This window comes from Orussus abietinus, unplaced genomic scaffold (genome assembly GCF_000612105.2).
Source record: "Orussus abietinus isolate OABI.00-Male unplaced genomic scaffold, Oabi_2.0 scaffold129, whole genome shotgun sequence".
In the NCBI taxonomy this organism is placed as follows: Eukaryota; Metazoa; Arthropoda; class Insecta; order Hymenoptera; family Orussidae; genus Orussus; species Orussus abietinus.
Genome location: NW_019394293.1, coordinates 1 through 22,933, shown reverse-complemented (window position 1 = coordinate 22,933; position 22,933 = coordinate 1). Strand labels below are relative to the sequence as shown.

The 22,933-nt window shown below is 49.9% G+C and overlaps 2 protein-coding genes across 4 annotated transcripts; one reads left to right on the top strand and one right to left on the bottom strand.

Annotated features, from left to right (window-relative positions):
* The first annotated feature begins 8,748 nt into the window (after positions 1-8,748).
* Positions 8,749-14,512, top strand: LOC105698896. The gene has a single exon (XM_012423528.2). It carries the CDS (start codon positions 8,927-8,929, stop codon positions 11,519-11,521), a length of 2,595 nt encoding a protein of 864 aa, XP_012278951.1. The 5' UTR covers positions 8,749-8,926; the 3' UTR covers positions 11,522-14,512.
* A 5,871-nt stretch (positions 14,513-20,383) lies between these two features.
* On the bottom strand, positions 20,384-22,839 carry LOC105699036 (autophagy protein 5). 3 transcript variants are annotated; one of them, XM_012423754.1, is made up of 5 exons: positions 22,609-22,839; positions 22,371-22,537; positions 22,085-22,287; positions 21,685-22,010; positions 20,384-21,610 (listed from the first exon to the last, which is right to left on the bottom strand). In XM_012423754.1, the coding sequence occupies exons 2-5, from the start codon at positions 22,524-22,526 to the stop codon at positions 21,498-21,500; spliced, it is 798 nt and encodes a 265-aa protein (XP_012279177.1). In that variant the 5' UTR covers positions 22,527-22,537; positions 22,609-22,839; the 3' UTR covers positions 20,384-21,497. The 3 variants fall into 3 exon arrangements, with proteins under 3 accessions (XP_012279177.1, XP_012279168.1, XP_012279160.1); XM_012423745.1 differs by having other exon boundaries at positions 22,371-22,526; XM_012423737.1 differs by lacking the exon at positions 22,609-22,839 and having other exon boundaries at positions 22,371-22,601.
* Positions 22,840-22,933: the final 94 nt, after the last annotated feature.

The window sequence follows — 22,933 nt, the reverse complement described above, 5'->3', positions numbered from 1 at the left end:
AGAATTACGTTTCGAGCACAACTCAGGCGGTAGTGCAGCCCACGAGAGTCGTTAAAAGGATACAAAATGTACATAATGCGCGACGAGCCTTCATCCGACGAGTGGACAACGAGCATTCAATATCACACGTATTCGTACTCTATTTATATACACGAATGTTTTATTAATTAAACGAAATCAATTTCGAAGACTGGCTCCCTAACTCGCCCACCCAAAATTTTCAGCAAGTGCCAACTTCAAGTAACGTCCGAAGCTCGAAGAAATACAATCGCAGGTAGTAATATATTTCAAGAAAATGGCGGCCTCGACAATTGCAGACTTCGAAACGTGCTTCACATGAGATTTGTTTCAGCTTTTAAATTCAAGAATGGTCGACGAATCATCGGATTTCTATCACGGTCCACCATAATCGCCATCAAGTCTGAAAATAAAAAATCTCTACTAATTAAAACTTGACGATAGAACTTGGAAACTGAATTAAACGTGTTTTAAATGAACACGAGTTTTTATAATCGAGAGTTGTAACACGCTTCATGGCAGGAAATACGAGTAATAGTAACGTATAGTATACAATAGTAATATAGCTTCACCGAGTATATTATGCACTATTATGTCTTAAATTATATGGCAAATCGTTGAATAAAATAATTAAACTCTGCTTCCTATCCAGGCAGAAACCTACACGTATTGGACCAAGCACCAGCGCCTCTAGGCTGCCAGAATGTAAAACTGGGAAGTTACTCATCGTTCCGCCGGTAAAGAAGCTCCCTTTCCCAGAGCCACCGATTTTTTCAATTCGTCGATACGGTAGATTCCGTCTTTCATTCCCCTCGTGCTGCATGCAGCTCACAAAGCAGTTAATCGATCCGATCGGTCTTCGCGTCGCGGGTCGGCCGCCATTTTGTTTCCCGACTGATAAGGCAGCTCCCTACAAAGAGACACATTAAAACCAATCCCAATCCCTCCATTCCTTCACAAATCTAACCATCACATCATACTAACCTCCCTCCTAATTTATACAACATAAAATATTCGGCAAATAAATAATACCAGTGAAATTTGTCAATCTTTTCAAGCCGCGCCCAGTGGAAGTGAAAACTCATCGAAGAACGTCTTTCGGTTGCAGTTCCCTTCTCAGTAGGTAATGCAGGATTCTTTGGTAAGGTAATGAAATTCGAGGTCTTCTGAAGAATGAAAACGAATGAAAAACGGGCTCGGTGAGCTTTACACGTTGACGATGTTTCCAGAATTCCCGGAGACGGAGAGACTCGCAAAGCCTTTGTCAAATCAGCCATTCGGTCGAGTCGCAGACATGCATGCGAGCACATGAAAGCCAACCCGAATACGCCTGCCACGGTGATAAGATAAAGGCTCGTCCAAGTCGTCTGCAAACAACGTGGGTAGCCAATAAACGGTCTATGCGATCGCAGTTCTGTGTGCGGGAAAAATTCAGCGGCCATAACCTATACAACGATCGAACTCCGAAAGTTCATGAATACTTTATGCTCGATGCAGAACGAGCAGATAATTCGGGTAAGTGATTTACGTTCACTTTTAGAAAATGTTAATTTAAATCCTGTTGTAGAGGATTCTGAGATAGGCCGTTATTTATATCCACGTTGTTTCCAGTCGCCTGATTTTTAATTTGCCTTCAGATTATCAGGCGTTACGTAACGCTCGATGTGTCGTTCTCTTTTTTCAGTGCCCTGGCTCGATCGAGTCTACGACTCGGTCCAGACATAATAAATAATTAGCCGGATTGGCAATCGAACAAAAATCCGTCCACGTGTTGGTCAGAAGGCGCCAGGGACTTCGTGGAAACTAAAGTTGTGCACGAATTCTGATAAATCGGGAGGAGTGGGGCGAAAGATACGAGAGCCGAGCCGATTGCCTCATTGCTTGCACAAATAAGACGTCGGCTGTAATACTTTCTAATAATTAATAACGCGCATTTCTGTAACGAGACGTTGACCTATCAGCTGGGAATCAAATAGTCAGGGGGAAGGAAACGGAAACTCGAAAAATGTCGCTCGCCTCGGAACGTTCGAGAATCTCGCAAGATGGCGGCCCATAAAAGCCGCGCAAAATGGAGACTCTGAAAGAATTAATAATTTAAGAAGAATTGTGCGTTAGTTTTAACGAGCACAAAGGCCAAAAATAATTCCCTTCTGCGAGGAGTTAGGACTTTCTGGATATAAGCACTGGCATATCTCCAGTTAATTGAAAAGCTCCACTCTGCGACCTGCGCGGAATAAAAGTCACGCATATCAGCGATGATTATACATATCGTCGGACTTACGAAACTGCGTGAATACGTCAGTGGAGCGGTTCGAATGGTATTTTATTACTCATCGGGGGAGAAGGAACGGGTGTATAGCGATTACTTCAAGTATGCAGGCTAATTGAGCGCGATTAAAAGTTTGAAAAGTAAGCGAACTAATTCGTATTTACGAATGTTCAGTGACGCCGTTAAATATGATAAAAAATTTGCTTTCATGAGACTCGGACCTTTGCAATCTCCTCGGGGTCCTGAAATATGAGCTGACGTGATCGCAGCTAAATTTCCACCGGGGTCGACGCTTCCCAGCCATTCTTGTCTTATCATTAAATGTTCAATTTAGATTCTGCCTACCTTATCCGAGAAATCTAAATGGCATGAAATCTCCAGATAACGTCTGAGAACGCCACTTCGTTCGACCTGTCGATAACCAGACCTCGAGTCGCGAATGGGCAAATTGCGTAATCCTCTAAAATCAATCCCTATTTTAAATTTTAATACCTCTGAAGTACATTCAAAATCTAAATATTCTCAGACTCAGAAATAGCACTCCTCGGCAGACAGAATTCTTAAGGCGATACGAAAGTGCGATCGTTCGTAACATTTTTCTCCGAACTGGGTGTATCGGATCGTATCAAACTTTACACCGTGAATATAAAAACTACGAGAAAGGTCCTGGCTCCCATGAAACATCATTTTTTATACAAAATGTGAAAAACATTTCTAAACGAATTTTTCCAAAAACCGGCGGCCATATTGCCTCGATACTCCTGCGTAAGAATATCATAATTACCGCAAAACTTCCAATTTACGCTAAATCTAATATCTACAAGCTACATTTAAAACGCATTTAAGAAGTTAAATATTCACGGACTCATAAATAACCCTCCGTTGCAGTCTTCTTCTTATATACACTGATAAAAAGAAACTCCATTTTACCAAAGAAATATTTCGTTAATCCCAAGAATTATTTAAGCTCATTCGAGTAAAATAATTCTTTGGATTATCAGAATATGTATATGACCTTATTCAAAGAAACATTTGTTCTCAGGGTATATACTCAAAATATTCAAAATTATATAACCAGTACCGGCGGCCATATTGTCCCGATACTCCCATACGCGAATATCAGGATCAACGTCAACCCTCCAATGTCCACTTCTTGTCGTAAAATTGAAAGCATTCTTTCAGGTTAAAAAATCCCCAGGAGTGGGGAAATCCAGGCGCAGGGTATATACTCAAAATATTCAAAATTATATAACCAGTACCGGCGGCCATATTGTCCCGATACTCCCATGCGCGAATATCAGGATCAACGTCAACCCTCCAATGTCCACTTCTTGTCGTAAAATGGAAAGCATTCTTTCAGGTTAAAAAAATCCCCAGGAATGGGGAAATCCAGGCGCAATGGGGCCGTTTTGAGCGGGCTTTCAGGAAATCATGAACTATGAACCTTTCACGTCCAGAAAGTCCTTAAATACGAGATGGCGGACTTGGGGCTCGGTATGCGCCGGAGTAGGCGCCGCCGTGCGAACGGCCGCGGATATTTCTGTATAGGTAGAACGGCCGTGGGCAAACGAGTAGCTCGGATAGAAGTGTAACGAGCAGCCCACGCGTCGCACTCGGTTGCGTACAATGGTCTCCTCGAGGGACCGAGCTTCGCTCGGTAAACCTCGGTAAAGCCCCTGTAAACAGAGGCGTATGCGAGGCCCCACGTGTGGGCCACTCTCGTCGAGAGAGTGCGGTCGTTTGCGCGAGCAAGGGGCTCTATGCGAGGCGTATGAGTCTTTTTTACCGACGCTTTTCCCAACCCAAGGCGACGTCCCGGTGCAGAACGATACCTGCACGGCAGCGAAAATCTAGGGAAAATCAGACCGCCAAGAACGATATGCCAAATATATCCCCCGAAGTGACGTTTTCCACCGATTCGCGATGAAGCGAGATAAAGGAATAAGAAAAAGAAGACATTTGCCCTTTAAGCAAAGAACAGCATTGCTGATAAAGTTTCGCTCCTCCTGTAGGAATAATCGCACGAGCAAGAAAAATGACGTACCTTTAGAAAAAGTGCTTGTAAAATTAGCAAATGAATTTGTTGCAATAGTAAAAAAAAATACTGTTTCTACTCAAGCGAATGAGTGATATACAATTTGTTGTTGCCAGTAAAGGATATCGGGGTTGCATTCGCGTTTCCGAGCGAAACTTTGCTGGCCCCCTTTTCAAGAGTTCTCATTTATTGCGGAAAATGAAATTTCTCGTTACGACTGGGAATTCTTTTTCTGCGTGCTGTTGTATGAACGATAAGGTCGAGGGCTATGAAGGGACCCCCCAAAAACATTTGGCAGGAAGTGACTAACAACGAGTGACTCATTTCGAAGGTTATCTAAAATTTGGAAGGATTAGGGGGAAGATAAAGGAATTATTAGAAGTCCAGGATCCGGTCGGATAAGCTCGAAAGGACGTTCGTCCTGTCCTGAGCCGTTCACAATAGGAGCCATCCAGGTCGGGGCGGATGAAAAACTGAAGATCCAATTTCATCGGATCGGGAAACTTCTATCAGGAATATGAATTCCGGCGCCGGGCTTAGTCACCGGGTGGCAGCTTGTGGCCGCGGTTAGGGCAAAAGGTCCCTGGGCGCCTACCTGCTCGCACCTACACCTCGGAGCGGGTAAGATAGGTAAGGGCCGGCAAACGGGAGGCCCGGATTCCCGAGCATAATACGTCCAGAAAGAGAGGACAGACGCATGGAAGTCCAGAGAGACGGAGCGAGAGAGCGAGCGCGAGTGAAACTCGGCGAGGAGGTCGCAGGAAGAGCCCGGAGGAGGGCAAGAGAGGGACAAAGCGAGTCTCGAGGGCTCCGCGCGCGGCTCGAGGCGAAAGAGAGAGAGAGAAAGGATCGTTCGACGGTAGATCATTTGGGCGCCGAGAAGTCTGGCGCGACCAGGCCAGGCCAGAGGCGCGTCTCTGGTTACGCGACCATTTGGGGCGCCAAGCGGCGCGGGGTGAGCGGGGGAGCGTAGGCGGGCGCGGGCAGGGGAGGGGTCCGGGAAGGGCCCCCGGCGCAGGCCACATTCCAGCGGGACGCGAGTTTTCAAACATGGCTCCCCGCTCTCGTGAATGTAGGTCCTCGACCGATCCTATAACGCCGCGCGGTCCCTCGGCGGCGCTGCTGCAGCCTTGCGGCCGGCGGGACGCGGCGCGCGCGGCGCCCCTCCCCGCGGCCCGTGCCCCCCGAGCCGTCCCGAGCCGAGCCGAGCCCAACCGATTCCCGGAGCCCCCTCCCCCTCGCCCCGGGCCCCGGCCGGCCCTTCCACCCCTCGCTCCCCCGGCCCGCTGCGAACCCGAACGACCAGGCCGGCCGAGCTGGCGACACCCTGTCTGGCAAGACCGGCCGGCGCACAAAGGAGGGGAGCCCGCCCGGCGTTGCCACGTCCTCGAGCGCTGCGCCTACCTTCGGCCCAAGGACAAATCCGACGGTGCCAGCCGTCGTGGCGCGCCGCTACCGACCCACCCGAGCCTCGGCTGCCGGCCTTACGCGCGATCCACGCTTCGATCTTTGGAATCCGACTCGGCTTTTTTACCGCCCGAGCCTTTTCCGCTCGGGCACGACTGATCTTAGAATCTAGGAAGCGACCGTCTCTCTAACGAGACGAGAGCGGACGGAATCCGGGGGAATGCGGAGAGCGATCCTGGTACTAGGAAACGCGAGCCTGTACAGGTTAGGACGGGAACAGATTTTTCGAGCTTCCCTCGGTTTTTACTGTAACAGGTTGTGGAGGAAGTTCTGGAAGTGGGATTTATCGGGACGATGGGAAGACGCGCTCGATACTTGAGACGCGAACCCCCGGTATTTTCTTGTTGAGATTGCGTTATGTCCGCGAACTTTGTCCTAGAGGAGTAAACGAACAAATCAACGGTATATTATTATGAGTGGCACAATCTCTTCGAGCATACAGGGTGGACGTGTAGAGTCCGCGAGTCGAGCGCCGATACGGATCGAAAGCAGCCGCCGTGATCGCAGCCATCTCCCTCGTATGACGAATTAGCGGAAAGTACGTGCACGGCACACTGGCGCGATTTCCGGCACCCACACCCACGAGCATGGCGGCCGGGTGAAAGGCGCGATTATCAATGAATTCTGGCCGATCGACGCGACGCAAAAAGCTCGCTCGACTTAAATCCCCGCGCCGCCGAGCGCGGATTCCGGCTCTCCTCGTTTTCGGCGAGAACCCGCCGAGAGGGGAAAAAGGAGCAAGGCGCGGAGAAAAGGGTTCGGCCTATCGGAATCGAACGGCTGGAGGAACGCCGGAATGCCCGAGCCATGACTCGGTCGGCGCGGCGAGATCGATGGGCCGCAGGTGTTTCCGAAGGCGCGCGACTCGCGGCGTCTCCTTCTTTTTCCCGCCGACCTGGCTATGTACACGGGGCGCGCCAGACGCGCGAGCGCGACCCGACTTTGCCGAAGAGACCGCCGCAGGAATAATCGTGGAACTTTACGAGAGCTTGGGGACCCTCGTCTCGTGTGTGAATTGGCTTGCGTCACGCCGCGCGCTCGCGCGCGAACGGGCGTGCGTCGCGGCGACTGCTGCTGCTGCTGCTGCCTACGTGCAGAAGTGGCAACGACGCGCCCAAGCTAAACATATTAACTGTCGGCTCACGCCACAAAAACAACGTGATCTCATTCCGCGAGGCGCACATACGAGAAAACTCGTCCCCGGTGCCGAGCCCACCGGGCTCATTCAAAGCCATCGGCCCGACCTCGACGACCGAACGGTAATACGGAATATTATGACCTCGCCAACCCGACGGCGCTTAATAACCGCCACGAGGGAGGCGTCCCGACGCCGATAGGAATAGCGTGACCCTCGCGAGGGCTCGGATTCCGTGGCAGCAGACCGGTCGACGCTGCCACTCCTGCTACAGCTGGCGCTTACTTCAAATGGAGCGCGATGGCTGCACTTGCTATATCTAACTCGACTAATGGCTGACATTTTCCGTTACGATTGATACATACCGCATCTCACATCGGAATCGGATAAATTTAAATGATGTTTCGTCTCATTTTTGGGGCTCGAGAGGTTTTGCTTCATCATCCATGGGGTTCTAGGGAGCATATTTTTATTCCCTACTCCTGGAACTTGAATATTTGCCGTATTCATTCCGGATGAGAACCGAAAAGAGACATTCTTTTTTTTCTCGAAAAATGGAATTTCGTTACGTCCAAGACCTTCAATTAGGATCTGCATAATCACGGGGTAAGGTTTCAAATAATTCGGTGCCCCCGGTTTGTAGAAAAGTTTTATAGTTTCACGTTTTGATACATACGGAATGACCCTTTCAAATCGCTTTAACTTCTCGAGTCTAGTCGGAAGGCACGTTTCCAGGTGGAAGGAAAATTCCGTGTAAGGTAATTGGCGAGTGTCTACGCGTCCGACCTCTACGGATGAATCAATTCAAACTGAAGTCCACCGCCTAGAGGTCGAAGATTATCGCCAGTGACTAAGGCTTTATCCGGCGTGCTTTAAATTAAGGCAAAGTCGGTTACACCGTAGCGCTAAAAGGGACGTCGCCCCTCGATCTTTTGTATCTCCGAGATTGCGCCGTCCTCTTCGGCGTTTCGTGGAAGAGCACTCGAGTGACCTTTCCCCGTTGGAAAATAGATAGCGGTAAAAAGAGACCGCGCAAGAAACTCCGGAACGGAGAGAGACGGAGGATGGCAAAGAAGAAGAAGGTCCCAGGAGGAGGGACAGAGAGGAGCGTATAAATTCTACGTACTCGATCGCGCCGAGCAGGCTGGCGTCCGGAGCGAAATGAAATAAAACGAGGCTTGGAGGGGGGAAAAAAAAAGGAATCCGAGAAAAGCAAAAGAAAAAAAAAGGAGAGAACCGGGAAAAGAAGAGAGGAAGGAGGGAATAAGAAAAAAGCGTGCGAGAGAAAGGCGAGCAAAAATCGACGTCGAGTCGGCTCTGCCCTCTCGATCCTCGCTCGCTGGCGGGCAGACGGCCGCGGCAGACAACATGGCGCCGAGCGTCACGCCGGCGTGACGTTTCCCGCGCGCGTCATTAACGGAAGTGAGGCCACAAAATGGCGGAGTTTTATGGCGCTGAGGTGTGAAAGAGGGGCGCCTACGCGCGGCGAGGCAGGCCGCGAGCGAGAGGGCGCGATGGGGGGCGAGCCGGGCCAGACGGAGAGACGCCGCCGGCCGGGAGCGGCGGGAGAGAGCGCGAGCGACCTCGCAGCGGGACGGAGAGAGGGGGGCGCCGCAGGCGGGAGAGAGAGGGCGAGCGGGTCGGCGGCGCAAAGAAAGAACGACTGGTGGTCGGCGCTCGAGTAGCGCCCGATTCTCCGCCGGCGGCCGGGATGCGGGTAGAGGGGCCGGGGAGGGGGGTCGCGCCGCGCGGAGAGGGGCGGAGACCGTTTCAGGGGGAGCAGCCTCGGGTGGTGGGGATGAAAATTAGTTACGGCATCTACCAAGACCTAAAAGGAACTCCGTGCGCCGCGCGGCCAGGCCACTCCGTGCAATGTTACGCGTTAAGGTACCCCCGTGCGTAGCCAGTGCCCGGTCTCGAGTCTCGCTCCTCGCGTCGCGCCCCAGGTCCTCCCGGCGGACCGCCTCGACGTCGGCCCAGTGATCGCGATCGCCGCCCTGAGATGGCGCACGGCGTGAGCGAGATGCTCGCCGAGGGGAGCACCGTGAAGACGCTGGCGAAGCACCACCAGCAGGCGCCCCACCAGCCGCGACAGCAGGGCCCCCAGGTACCCCCGCGGCACCCGATGCACCCGGTGCCCCAGCCCTCCAGGAAGACGGTAGGCGCGATGGGCAGCAGGCGCATCTTCGCGCCCGCCTTCAAGCTGCGCGTCCTCGACTCCTACCGGAACGACATCGATTGCCGGGGAAATCAACGCGCAACGGCCAGGAAGTACGGGATCCATCGTCGGCAGATTCAGAAGTGGCTGCAGTGCGAGGAGAACCTGAGGAGCAGCTGCACGGACAGCGTGGCGACCGCGCCTTCGACGCCCGCGACGACGTCGGTCTCGACGCCGGCGCCGTCGTCCGCGTCCGTTCCCTCCCCGGACGCGGCGGAGGCCGGCGCGGGCGGCGGCGGCGTGACTCCAGCAGCGCCGGCCTTGAACCTCAGCCTCGCCAGACTGCACGGCGACGAGCCGCCCGCCCGCCAAGGGCCCCCGCCAGTCCCGGGCGAGGCCCCCGCGCGGCGCTCCCCCTGCTCGCCCCGGTACGGCCAGCCCTTCCGGGACCCTCGGAGTCGCACCGCGCTGCAGGAGGACGTCGACCGCGGCGCCGACCCCGCCGATCGGGAGCGCAAGTTCGAGCCGACCTCGCCGTCTGGCGCCTACGGCTCGCCCAGCGAGGTCACCGAGGCCTTCCGCCAGTCCCTGGCGCAGTTCCGGCAGGAGTTCTACGCCGGCTGCCTTGAGGAGGCCCTCGACGCCGCCCATCGCCGCCGCCCAAGACATCGTCACCGGCATCGTAATTATATTAGCGATAGCGATAGCAATAATAATAATGGCGGCGGCGGTAACGGCGCTCGTGTGTACCGAGAGGCCGGCGGGGACGCGACGCCCGCGATAAAGACCGAGCCAGCTAGCCCAGACTCCGCGGCGTCGCCAGGGCCGCACGACGAGCCCGCAGCGCGCGAGGCCGCACGAGCGCCGGTCGAGCCAGGGCCGGCGCCCTTCTCGCCGCCGGCTCCGACGCTGCCGACGCTACCCACACTGGCCGGGACGACACCGACGCTGGTCGCGCTGCCGACATCGACGGTCGCCCGCTTCGAGCCAGCCAGCCCGGAGCGCACCCACGGCCCGAGCAGCGCGGATTCCGAGAAGCCCCCGCGCCGCCGTGCGGCCGAGCCCGAGAACGGGGAGACTAGTCGACGCCACGCGGAAGAAGAGGAGTACCGGGAGAGGGGAATCCCGGAGGCGGATGGAGACTCGGACGTCGGTCGAGGAGCTACCATCGAGGGACCTCGAGGAAGCCCCAGAAGTCCAGATAGCCCGACTCTTCTGGAGGAAGGTTTGCAAGGAGCGTCGAAGATCAACATAGAGGCCGCGTACGCCGCGCCCTTGTCGCCCGGGAGCTCCGCCAGGTCGAGCACCAGCTCCGACAGCGAGATGGATCCTCTGGACTACTCGTCCGGGTCGGCGAATCCTGCCGACCTGGCGCGACGTCGCTCCTTCTCGCTGAGGTTCAAGCTCGACGTCCTCGACGCCTTCCATCGGGACGTCGGTGTCGCTGGGAACCAGCGCGCCACCGCCAGGAAGTTCGGCATTAACCGGCGCCAGGTGCAGAAGTGGCTCAGCCAGGAGACGGAGCTCCGGGGGGAGATCGCGCTGCGAGGAGGGAACTCCCGGCAGCGGCTGGGACCTGGGACTCAGGAATCCGGAGGGGAGTCCGCGGTGGATCTCAGAACCAGCGTCTCCGGAAGTGGACCGGACGTTGACGTAGACTCTCCGTCCCCTGCTGCGCCGCCAAGAAGTCTGCTCTACTGCTGCGACCTGACCTCGTCCAGCCGACTGGGCTACTACAAACAAGTCGTGGACTCCACCGAGGTGCCGTCCAGGTGCACCCTGTCCTGCTGCGCCGATGCCGGGGCCTCCTGCTATCAGGACCCCTCGTGGAGACGCTCCTGCCATCCGGAGACCCGCGGTGTTTTCTACTGCTACTCGCCTAGGGATGGCCAGGAGGCCCCCTCTGGCCACGCCGAACCCCCGGAAGTCGTCAGCTCGTCGCTGAAGAGGGTCTGCACCCTTTCCTGCTGCTACGAAGGCGCGCCCTCGCCCAAGAGGATATGCCTCGACGCGGATGACGTCCACGTGGTGTCGTCAGGGTCCGATCTGCCGCCCCAAGAGGCGCCGCTGTGTCTCGTCAAGCCCAAGAGGATCGGCCAGGCGTCCCCGCTTCAGGTGGAGCCCGTAACCAGCACCGTCCCGACGCCACCTGCCGTCCCACCGGCGCCCTCCAAGAAGGACGCCATTCTCTTCAAGCCCTATCTCGACAATCCCATCGCCAAGCCTGCGGATGAGTACGCGCTGCCCAACAACAACAACTGCCACGGTATCTGTAATCTAAACGAGGACAGGGGACACGACTACGCCCTGGAGCTCAGCCTCCGGATGCCGGTGTCCTGGAGGACCCATCTAGGAGACCCCATGGAACCATACACCAACTGCTTTCCCAGAGTGAGGAGCGCCTTCGTTAGGTATCCCGCCAGTCCACATTACACCTAGGTGTCTTATCAGCGAGATCGATGCCGCCACCCTTCCGGGTCTTCCTCTTGGTCGGACATTTTTCACTTTCTTGGATACGATCCTCGGTTTAGAGAAATGTCTCTCTCTAACCAGTCTCTCGGGTCTTTGTTTCCACGTTCAAGGGGAAAACGGTTTACCCGGTTTTACTGCACGCTGCTAATCATCCTACGTTTTTATGGTAGCCAATCGCAACTAGCGATAGTGGACTCCGTCGCGCTTTTCGCTATTCACTCGCCAACGTCCCACTACGGAAGCGGGATAAGACGCAACTGGCGGCGTAACGGTTGCCATTGTCTCTCGAAAATGTAGGATGACTATCTCCGTGACTATTAATGGCATTGATTGAGGTAAAAGTTGATGGTTGCCGATGCTACCGAGTCGCGGCCTCGGCACGATTAAATGGCATTATCCAGGGTTAGCTCGGCATTCGGAGAAAGTAGCGTAAAGCTGCCGACAGCTTTAACCCTTTGTCTCAGCCCTCGATTATCCTGAGCTAACCTGGATGTCACTCGATATTTCCAGATCTTACAACCGCCCGACCAGTAACATCGGCATCCGGTGTATCCGCCCTTGAGCGCACGTTGCATCAGCAACTATTAACTCTTTCGCCATTCCTAACCTCGCCACCGCCACGGAACCTCGAGTTTTGCTACTTTAACCTCAAAATCGGCGATTTTTCTCTTTTTCAATTTGAAGTCACGCCTTTCGATAATATACCTAGTGTTTTTAAATTCTCGAGGATTTAAATGGCAGAAATCTAACCGAGAATGTTAGATAGAGAATTTAAGGGAATCTAAGAGAACTGAGAATGTTTAATATAATTTATTACCTTTATTAAGGTATTAAATTATATTCACGAAGTCAAGGCATTTCTTAGCTTAAAATACTGCTCTTCTAATTAATGATTACTTCCTTGCTCGTATTAATTCCAAAATGCCCCAAAGGGTTAGGAGGTTAGGTTACTCGATCAATTGTCTCTCGTCCATTGGAAGTTGAAAAATTCTGGTACTGGACATTTACGAAGCTTTCATCTTTAAAAATACAACTTAATTTTTCACGCAGCATAGTAATCCCTCGTAGTTAGTTAAAATCATTGAAAGAGACTTGAACGTCATTAAAGAAAAGAAAAATTCAATTCCCACAAATTCTCATAAATTCCAGGAGAATTTAATCACTCGTTGTATTCTCGGTTATATTAATACAAGGCACTAAAAGTTCTAAATATACATTCTCCTACCGGTTCGTGGCGAGTGGTTTTAGGAACGAGGGTCGCCATGTTGGATTTTAACGGAGGCTGATTGGCTACTCCTGATGGACCTTGCTTCTCATTGGTCGGTTACTCAGAACCCCTGGGCAGCGGCCAATCAGCGTCCAGGAAAATCCAAGATGGCGCCTCAACCCTGAGGAATGACCCCAGAGCGAAGGGCTGGCTTAAATCTCGATCGGCCGTACGTGATCCTCGCCACGTAGGATCATATCGCGCGCTCTTATCGACCGTCCCGATCGGGCCGGAGAGTGACGGATAAAGGGAGGGAAGGAGAAGCCCGGGGAGCAAATCGAGATCGCGATAAAGCACTCCCGGTCGACCTCGGGCTCCTCTGATAAAGGAACGCCGTGCGACCGAAAGAGCCACCACCGTCGAGTCGTCCATCTTGGATTGTCGACACCTTGGCTCCTCTTAGCGCCCTCCCCCTCTCTCTCTCTCCCCCTATATGTTACTCTCTTCGCCCCGCGGCTTTAGCTCCGGCTCTTCTCTTCCCGCTGCTTTATCTACCAGATTAGAAGAGCTCCCGAGCCTCGCTATCGACTAGGCCGCTTAGAGGTCGCCTCCGTACTCCGTGCTATAATTACGAAATTATGTCAGACCGAGCCGGGTACGTGACGAATCGAAGGGCTTCGTGGAAGTGCAACGAGTCCGCCGAGTGCGTCAACTAAGCAGGCCTTCCGCGAAACCGCGCTCGATCGTGGACCAGATTTGCGGGGAATCGATCTTCGACGACCAGGAAATCGCGACATAGGGATGTCCCTTGGTAAACGGGCGAGGGACCGTCAGTGGTTACGCCTCGAATGATAACCACGACGCCCTGAGCCGCTGATATTAGGGACAAGCCAATGTAAAATAACTCAGAATTTTTATAACTACTATATGAAATATTTCCTTTTAGTTTTCTAAGCCTTGATTGGCACTTGTCAAGCTTGAATTCATCCCTTGATAAATGCGCGAGGGATTATAGTTCAAACGAATACCACGAGGCGCTCGGAAATGAGGTTAGGGACGTCCTAGTGAAAAATTGGAATTTTTTCAGACGGTGGATTTTTATAATTATTACATGATATATATATTTTTTAAAGCCTGATTGGCACTTTTCAAGCTTGAATTTGTCCTTTGATAAACGCGGGAGGGATCGTCGCCGATCATGGCTCGAATGAAAACCAGGGGCTCGAAAGTGAGGTTAGGGACGTCCCAGCCTATAAATCGCTAATGAATCTCCAGAACACTGGATGAAATATGAGATATTTATTTTATTTATTTTTTGTTTTGTCTTCGAAACGAGCGCCGTTTTACCTATCCACGCAAATTGGCAAGTGACTTTCCAAGGGGAGAATTCAACTTTTCGGCAGTCGATGATTTCGATTACGCGTCGATTTCCTGGCGTCGAGACGAATTGAATATTGCTCAAGTATAACCACTTCCATGCGGATTAAAACGACCCTTTAAAACGGCGGAACCAAATTCGCGGTGACTCGCCGCCTTCTCCTGCCTCTTTGACCTGGCGAGGCTCACTCTGGTGGCCGACGGCGAAGTCCCCGATGCGCGGCCATTATGCAAGACGGGCGAGTAGTCTACTTAAACGCGGACTCTGAAAACGAGAACGAGACACCGAAGATCGCTCCACTCTCACAAGGAAGGTATCCCAGGTCGATCTCTCCGATTTGATTTCTTTTATAATATGTTATAGTAGACTAAAAACTAAGCGACACGTATTTTTTTTGCCATTAAACACTTTAAGGGGGTGAAACCATCATCCAAAGTAAGGCCTGTGAGGGGTGGCTCACCCCTTACTTATTTATTTTAATTAAAAAAATTATATATTTTATTTCTCGTTATGAGAAAGCTTTTCCAGGTGGACTGGTTAAAAAATATTATGTTCTTGCGGGTGAAACTGCCAAATCGCCCCTTGACATGCCTTACTTTGGATGGTGGTTTCACCCCCTTAAAGGGTTTAATGACAGATTAAAAAAAATACGTGTCGCTTAGTTTTTAGTTTACTATAACATGTTATAAAAGAAACCAAATCGGGGAGATCGACCTGGGATACCTTCCTTGTCAGAGTGGCCGGGCCATTTTGCCAAAAGGTGGACGCCGGCCGACTGGCGGGCGCACTTGCCGTACTGTAAATAATTGTAAATAGTCGGTAACCGTGCCTCGTAGGCAAGTGCGCCTTCCCCCGCTTACGGGAGGAAGCAGTCGGATCTCGGGACACTGCCATCCAGACCCGGGCACTTATCTATCCAAACGAAATTTGCATCGAGCAGTCTCGACCATCCCGTTTACCCGTCGACGATCCGCAAACGCGACTTCTAACCGATTATCAGAGTCCTCTGTACCAGTAATCATTTTTTCCCGGGTCACGAATTAACGCTCCGTTTGTCAATTGACGATCGTTCAAGCCTAGTGATCGTTTACGAGAAATAAATCGAGGCAGATGATCCGTGGCCGGTTTTCCACGGACCTGTCTTCAAAGTTGCGCGCAAAATGGCGGACCTGTAACGAGGTCGCGACTCGGAAGATTCGCTCGCGTTTAATATTAAACTCTTTGCGGATAATCGGATAATCGAATGTTAGAAAACGTCCTCGGGAGTGAAATAAGGGATGTCGAGTCTCGAATCGAGTCTTCGCTGAAGTTTAAGGACCTTGGATCTAGTAATAAGAACCCGATGCCAGATACGGCGGCCATCTTGGTTTTCCGGTAGTCGCAAGAGAAGAACGACAGCGATTTCCATCTGGATTTTGGCGAACACTAGGTCGAGTCTGCATATTTTCTGTACAACATTTGTCGATAAGCGAGTCAATTCCGTGTTCGGTGCTCGTTACGTGTACAATCTAGCTGTAAAATCGCGCCGAGTCATCGCGCTCGGCCGGATCATTCGATTTCGAGGATCAGTCTCTGGCGGGAACTGGGTCGGTCTATTTTTTCTACCGTAATTCGCCCCGAGTCCTCCGATGGGACTTTATACGAAGCTGCAATCAACAAGTCAATTCCACATACGGTGCTCGTACATACATATACGTGTACATAAATCTATATCTATATGTATATCCAGATGTAAAGACGCGCCCTCGGAGGGAGGGCGCGGCTAACTCAAACCCAATGTCGATGTCGATAGTCAAGGAAGGTTGATAATAATAGAGATAATGAAACAGGTAGACTCAAGAAACTCGTGCCTTAAACGCTGTTACGAATTTCGGCCGAGCGTGGTCGTCTCTCATCGTTTTTATTAACGTATCCGCAGGATAAATCATACAGGGACATAATTGTACATTACCTTAGGTCTACTTAGGACTCTAGTTAATAGGCGATCGTAGCGAGGTTAGACTCTTATCACGAGGGAGGAATACCAGGGGCCTTTAACGTCGGTCGATTTTCGCACTTCAAGCATGAGGATTCGAAGCCGATTTAAAAGAAATCGACACGGCCGTGCGACACCACTCACCCTTGAAATATACAACATATATAATTCGAAACTTAATATTCGGGTTGTTTGAAACATCCCCACGTGTTTTTAAACAAGGTTTGATACTCACGTTACGCATCCTTGTCGGGTACGAGTACGCCGCCATCTTGAAATTTAACCGTCGACCGTTTACACCGCTCGATGATATTAATCCGTGAATAAACGCAAGAATTCGGTTTACAGGGCGGTCATTCATTTTCCCGGGGTTTGCGGGAGGGAATGGATGGTCGTTTTTTGAGAATGGATCTGGAATATTCGGAAGAAACGTCGGGGCTTCTTATCGGAGCCCGACGCGCTGCGACCTCGACCCTGCGAGTTGGTGTCGCGACGGCCTTACAGTCGAAGTGCCTTATCAGAGACGCGGGTCAACTTGACGATGTACAATTAAAAGAGACCGGGAAAAGAATAGCGTTAATCGTATAAGTCGTAATATTACATAATGCCATAATGTTTACACAATAGCGCGGACCGGCCGAGGTGAAAGTGGGAGCGAGCATAATGGCGGCGGGGGTTTTGAGGAGCGCAAGATGGCCGCGCTTGTATGCCCCAAGAGTCTATTAACGAAGCATTAGGCATACGAGCGGTACCGTTGTCCACCGTTCTGTCGATAATTTAAGCCGAGCATATATCCGAGAGGAAGATCAACCGGGTCTTGCTCGAGGGAGGCGTCGCGGAGGCTTAGCAAGAAATAAAATTAAAAAGACAGAGAAGGAATCCGCGAACTATAAAATCGGGAATTCTTTGGAAACGCTGCCAAAATCTCGGACGACGCTCTCCTCGAGGACTTACCCAGGACTTCTGCGAATATTTAAACGCGGGCGGAGGTCTCCCACTTTTGGATTCTTAGAGTTACGTCGACCTCCTCGATGTGTCCAATCTGCGGGAAACCGCGCGGATCGTGCCTTACAAAAATGTTTTAGCAATTAATGTCGTCGTAACGCACGGTTGTAATTGCGAGGTAATGTAGGTTCATGGACCCTGCACCCTGATTTGAACCGTAAAGACGATTCAAATGGAGGAAGGAATGCAAAGGGGCTGTTTTCTCGCGCCTTCTCCTTATTATTCCCGAAAGTGTTGCGTCGCAATATGGCGACGGTCTGTCTTTTCTTTTCGTTGCCCCCGAACGAATTTCAAGGGAGGAAAGAGTTATCGGGCTTGCGGGGCCCGTGGGTCTTACATTTGTAGTGATGTAACGTCGGGCGCGTCGAAGGACTGATTTTGAAAAGCCCGCCACGCACCGCGCGCATATTCGCTGCGCAGCCTCGGCCGAGGCGGGCTTTTCAAATGCGTGATACGGAGATATCGAAGTGCCTGAAATCCGGCCGAGTTTGTTGCTTCGGTATTTTTCCACCACGGCCCAGAGAATCCCTCCAGATGGGAGAGACTATCTCTCTCGCTCGTAGATCCGCGGCCGGACGGGTCGCGCGAGGAGAAGGGGAGGAGGAGGAAGAAGAGAGAGAGATAGCGAAACGGGGGATGGAGCACTCGCAGTATGCGTGCATATCGGTCCCTCGGTGTACCGAGATTTATGTATTATTACATATCGCCCTCGCGGTATGTGCGAAACCTATGTACGCGCGTGCATCTTCTCGGCGGAGAGTCGGCCGTGCGTCCGACATTGTGATTCATCGAGCAGAGATAGGAGAGAAAGAAAGCGAGAGAATGTGAGTATGTACCTCGTGTGTGAGAGAGAGCGAGAGAGCGGGAAACGGCCTGTCGTCGCTTTTGTACGCTCAGAGACAAAAGATTATTGTATTATATTATATATACACACACAGATATATCGCCTAAAATTCTACCGAATTTCGAAGGAAATATATAAGAGATTATTTTAAAGCGTCTTGCGAGTCTTTACTCTTACACCATTTCCTTTGTTCCGATCCTTGAGGGTTCCTAAACGAATGATAATTTCCATTCGTTCTTTTTAAGGCTTTAGCCTTTTACGCTTATACAGATATAGGCCGAATTATAAATACCTTCATGGATTGGGCTCTGATCTTAAATTAAAGGAAAAGCGATAATAAAGTAATAAGTTCGAGTCAAAAAGTGGATAGTATCTCTTAGTAGCAGAAATGGTCGTTGAAAATATTAAATGTCCTATGAGTGGTGCTTGAAGTAAAGAGACTTGGTCGAGGTCCATGATCTTGTCTGAGACGCAGAGTGTTTTTTACGGTTTAACTTCGGCTCGAAACCCCAGGAGGTATCGAAAACACCTCCGTTTATGGGAAGTTATACACGACGGATTAATTTACTGCTAGTGCAGTGTTACAATGTTTTGTCTCAGCGAGCAAGGGGGAAAAAAATATTACTTTCCGCGCACTTCGCACCTTCGTTATCGGGACTTCGAACCGCGGGGTTTGGAGTTTTATCGTGTTAACAGGCCATTAAACCTGACCGAGCGAAGTGTATTTCAATACACACCTCGGCCTTTTAGCGACGTACACGTCCTGTTAAAATCGAGGTGAGGAAAGAAACCCCCGGGTGTTTTCACAATACGCGTTACATGAATCGGGCATAATTAGCGGCGTGCCGTATTGTTTCGGACGTGTGAAAAAATACCCGATACGCGTAATCGTCAGGCACAATAGCACTTTAACGACGAGACAGGGCTCGAGCTTTGAAATCGCCATTTTTATTTTCTTCTTTCCGCCGCACCAACGAGCGTAACCCACGCATTCCAAAACCCGCGTAACAGTAAAAAGTCAAATATATCTTCCTTCAACCTACGTATATTTACAACCTCATTCTTAAGGGAACATAAAAGTGGCATCCGACGGTTCAATTTTTCATGAATCCGAACTTTCATGGGGGATCAGGACCTTCCTTATAGTCTCCGTATTCATATTGTAAAGTCTGAAACCATTCGGTATATCCAGTTAACAGGAAAGTCATAAACGAAACTTCCTTGACCGCCACTTTCACATCACCTTAACGTCGATATTGTCTATCCTAAATATGTGTTCATCCTCGCTGCTTCAAAGTAGAATATCCCTCCGATGTACGATCCATTTCCCTGCAATTAATGGCATTACTTTGCGCACCTTTTATTTCCGTTACATTACCGTTGAGGTTATGTTCAGGTTTCCTGGAGTTAAGGGACATCGGAAGTATTCAGCAGTCGGGGGACAATGTGCGCACCGTCGGCGGGTAATTTGACCGAGCGATGTTAAAATTGAGGATAACAGGCACGAACGGGGTTCCGATGATTCCATTGAAAGCCCTCGCCAGTAATCAGTAATCGCGCCGCTCCATTTTTATTGAGGCCACCCTGCGAGCGAGATGCAGGGCCTTGAATCGGGCTGATGCAACGCCTCAATCAGAGCCAATAAACGGGCCTCTTCCGATGCGATTCGGGAAGATACCGCGCCGCTAATGAACCATTTTCCCCGCTAGGAGGCGCACCACTCGTTTGCCCCGATTTATTAGCCCCGATAATTATTGGCCGATCGCTGCGCGAACGCGCCAAGGCTGGAACGGAAAGGCGCGCGAGAGAACGGCAAGCACGAGATCGTTCCTAGAGATCATTTGAATATGATCCGTGCACGCCGCGGCGAGATGCGCCATCTTAAGTACCTACCTCGAACGAGCGGACGATTTCGTAGGAGTCGCCGAAACACGAGGCCGCATACTTCGAGACTGATGCCATCGCAAACTTGAACTTTTCACAAAAATGACTGATTATTATATATATATATAAAAAAAAAAAAACTACGAAGGTTGCGAACAGTAACGCTCTTTACTGATGTGAAACGTGAATTCATTGTAAATATTAGTCCCCATTGAAGAATCGAAGTTTGACCTTACATGTTTCTTTATAATTTCAATTGCACAGGTACTTGAAAGTTCATAGTAAGATTCTGAGACCACAGACCTCAAAATTAACGTTCTAAAATAAAATAAACCATTGCAAAAGAATAATAAAACTATGCTCCTTCCAAGGAATGTACTAATAAAAATCTATAAATTTCGAGATTACCGTAAACATAGAAACGTACAATCTCGCGTCTTTATATAATAGTACATAATCCATTTTTTTCAGTTTAAGGTAATCGTGACAGTAATTCCTGTTCCAACGGTGGAGGTCAGGAGTGATTTCGAGGCGGCTTCAGTTCAGTTGTTGACGATTTTATTTTCCCAGCACCTCTCGCCGCCTTGCCAAAAGTATTCACGAATTCCCTCTCTTCTACTGCCTCCCCGGAAATTCGAAAGGAATACCGAAAAGTTTTTGGATTGGCGCCAGCCCGCCTGGCTACATTCTCGATTCACACATCGAAGGCTACCGGAAGAGCGTCGTTTTCGATCCGTTACGAATGTCACATTTCCTTTCGTTCTTTTAACAAACGCAAGACGATATCGCGATATTTTCGTTGGCTAAGTTAAGTGTTAAATGGTTCATGTTGGGGCCTCCTGAATTTTGGGAAATTTCGACGACGGCGCGCGAGCCAAAGTATTTACGGCTCGATCGGTAGGAGACAAGAGTTTCTTTTAAAACCCTAATGGACTGGCGATTCTTCTTGCTTTTCGTCACGGGGCTAATTATAAAACCGTCTTGCTTCTTGAACTCATGAACGCGATCGAAAAGGAGGATGCTGCTCCGAGAACGAAAAAATATCTGTCGCCAAAACCACCTTGGTTTTGTAATTCTCGTGCTAGAGGGAAAGAATGTTATTCATGACATGGGAAATTAATCCTTACATCTCTCGCGGGAAATTAATCACTTTATACACACTTTAGACGAAGATTAGAGTATGGCTACGTAAATATAAAATTACTTAAATATAATAATACCTTACGTCACTAAACTCTTATATGTCCTTGCACTGTTTGTTAATTGGGTCTTGAACCGCAGCTTAATTTTATCTGGATACACTTTTTAAACAAACTTCCTGCCAGCGGTCGCTTTTTAGTGATAAGCCAATTTCCCTAATTCTTTGGAAGTCATTAATTAATTAATAATTATGTAATGGACTACATAAATTTATAACATCTTAACTTGGATGCAAAAATGGGTATCCACTGTCAAAAAGATATCAGTAGTGTGAATTACAACGAAAGAAATATCACAAGATAACGAATTTTGATATCTGCTTTTTGATAAACTATAAAATCTCAAGCTAACCTCAACAGAATAGTATAGCGTGCTGTCTTTAAAAATCTTCCTTACGGAAGTAGAATCTCAATGATTTCATACACAAGCTTCCTCACTTTTCTCGCTTCGTTATGATGTAACGACACAAAGATGTAAGAAGTTATCTGGATAACTAAGGTGCTCCGACATCCATTGTATCGGCGTCTCTAAAGGTGGAACGATACCATGAGTACGAACGGTAACTGTAAGATGAAGAAATGAATTATTATATTTGAAGATCACTAAAACAATAAAAATTTTCTTTTCTAAAAGATACCTTGTTCCATGTCTGGAAACACCTCAGCCAGTAAATGTTTTAACGTTTTCCTGTGGCCATCCTCGTCGACAGGTTTTACCAGTTTTTGAACATATTTGTCTTCGCTAGTATAGCAACGGAACGGTATGTACTTAAACCCTTCCTCGTGACTATTAGGCTCCATCAAGCGCCGATTAATGGCCCAAAACTGATCGAATTTATCGTTAATCAATCCATGCCACAATTGTGTGTGATCTTTCTTCTGCATACTCGACATAATCTGGCCCCTATGCTTCAATGTGTCAGCCTCCTTCACGCACGACAGGAAGTAAGCCTCTACAACGTCTCTAAAAGTTAGTTCTTATAAATCCATTTCTACTTGACCGATAAATAACGCATATGCAAAAGCCAGCTATCGTACTTGTTTCGACAATGCATCAGGACATTCTCCGGGAACTTTTCAAAGTGGACAATGATGTTCCATGGTAGTTGCATGTCGTTTGAGTAAAGATCCAAAAGCACACCGATAGGGAAGTGCCATTTCAATGGAATACCATTAAACTCTAACCACATTTCGTTCTCTTGTTTATCCTGTTGTATATGCCTCAAGAAATGCTTCCGAACCTTGAACAGAAATTAGATAATTAAAAAAGGGTCGACACTCTTTTAACGATCTTAGAGCCAATAGGGATAAAATGAAATTGTACCTTATCCGTGCAAACAGGAAAATAACTTAACCTAGATACCATAAGGTAAAAGGAATCAGGAGCTTGCAGTTCGCAGACCTCCTCAGAGTCCAGTTGAAAGCACACCGGTATTTTGCCTTCCCATATTTCTCTCAATACTTCTCGATCGTTTGACATCTTTACAAGAACTAAATAAGTATTGAACACAATCCTAGGGAATCTTCGTTACCCCCGTTGATGATAGTAAGTGACAGCTTACCGATTAACTACAGAGATGAGTTGGGAGATTGCTCACGGGCAGGATCGTGCGATTGCATCCTGTGCTGCCCTCTGGTTTCGTACGTTAGCTTTCACCGTTTTTTGTCCCCAAGGGCGGCGCAACGAATTTCTGGGAGGGACTCGCGTACTGGCGACGGCGGTACCATCTACCAGTCGCCGTTGGTGGCTCACGTACTCGTGATGGTAATACCATGCGTCAGTTGACGGTGGTGGCTTACCTACGCTTACCGACACTGCTCGCTTTTGATGGTAAGGGAAGAACACTCGTGACGCTCCATTTGACTTTATCTACTTATCTACTACTA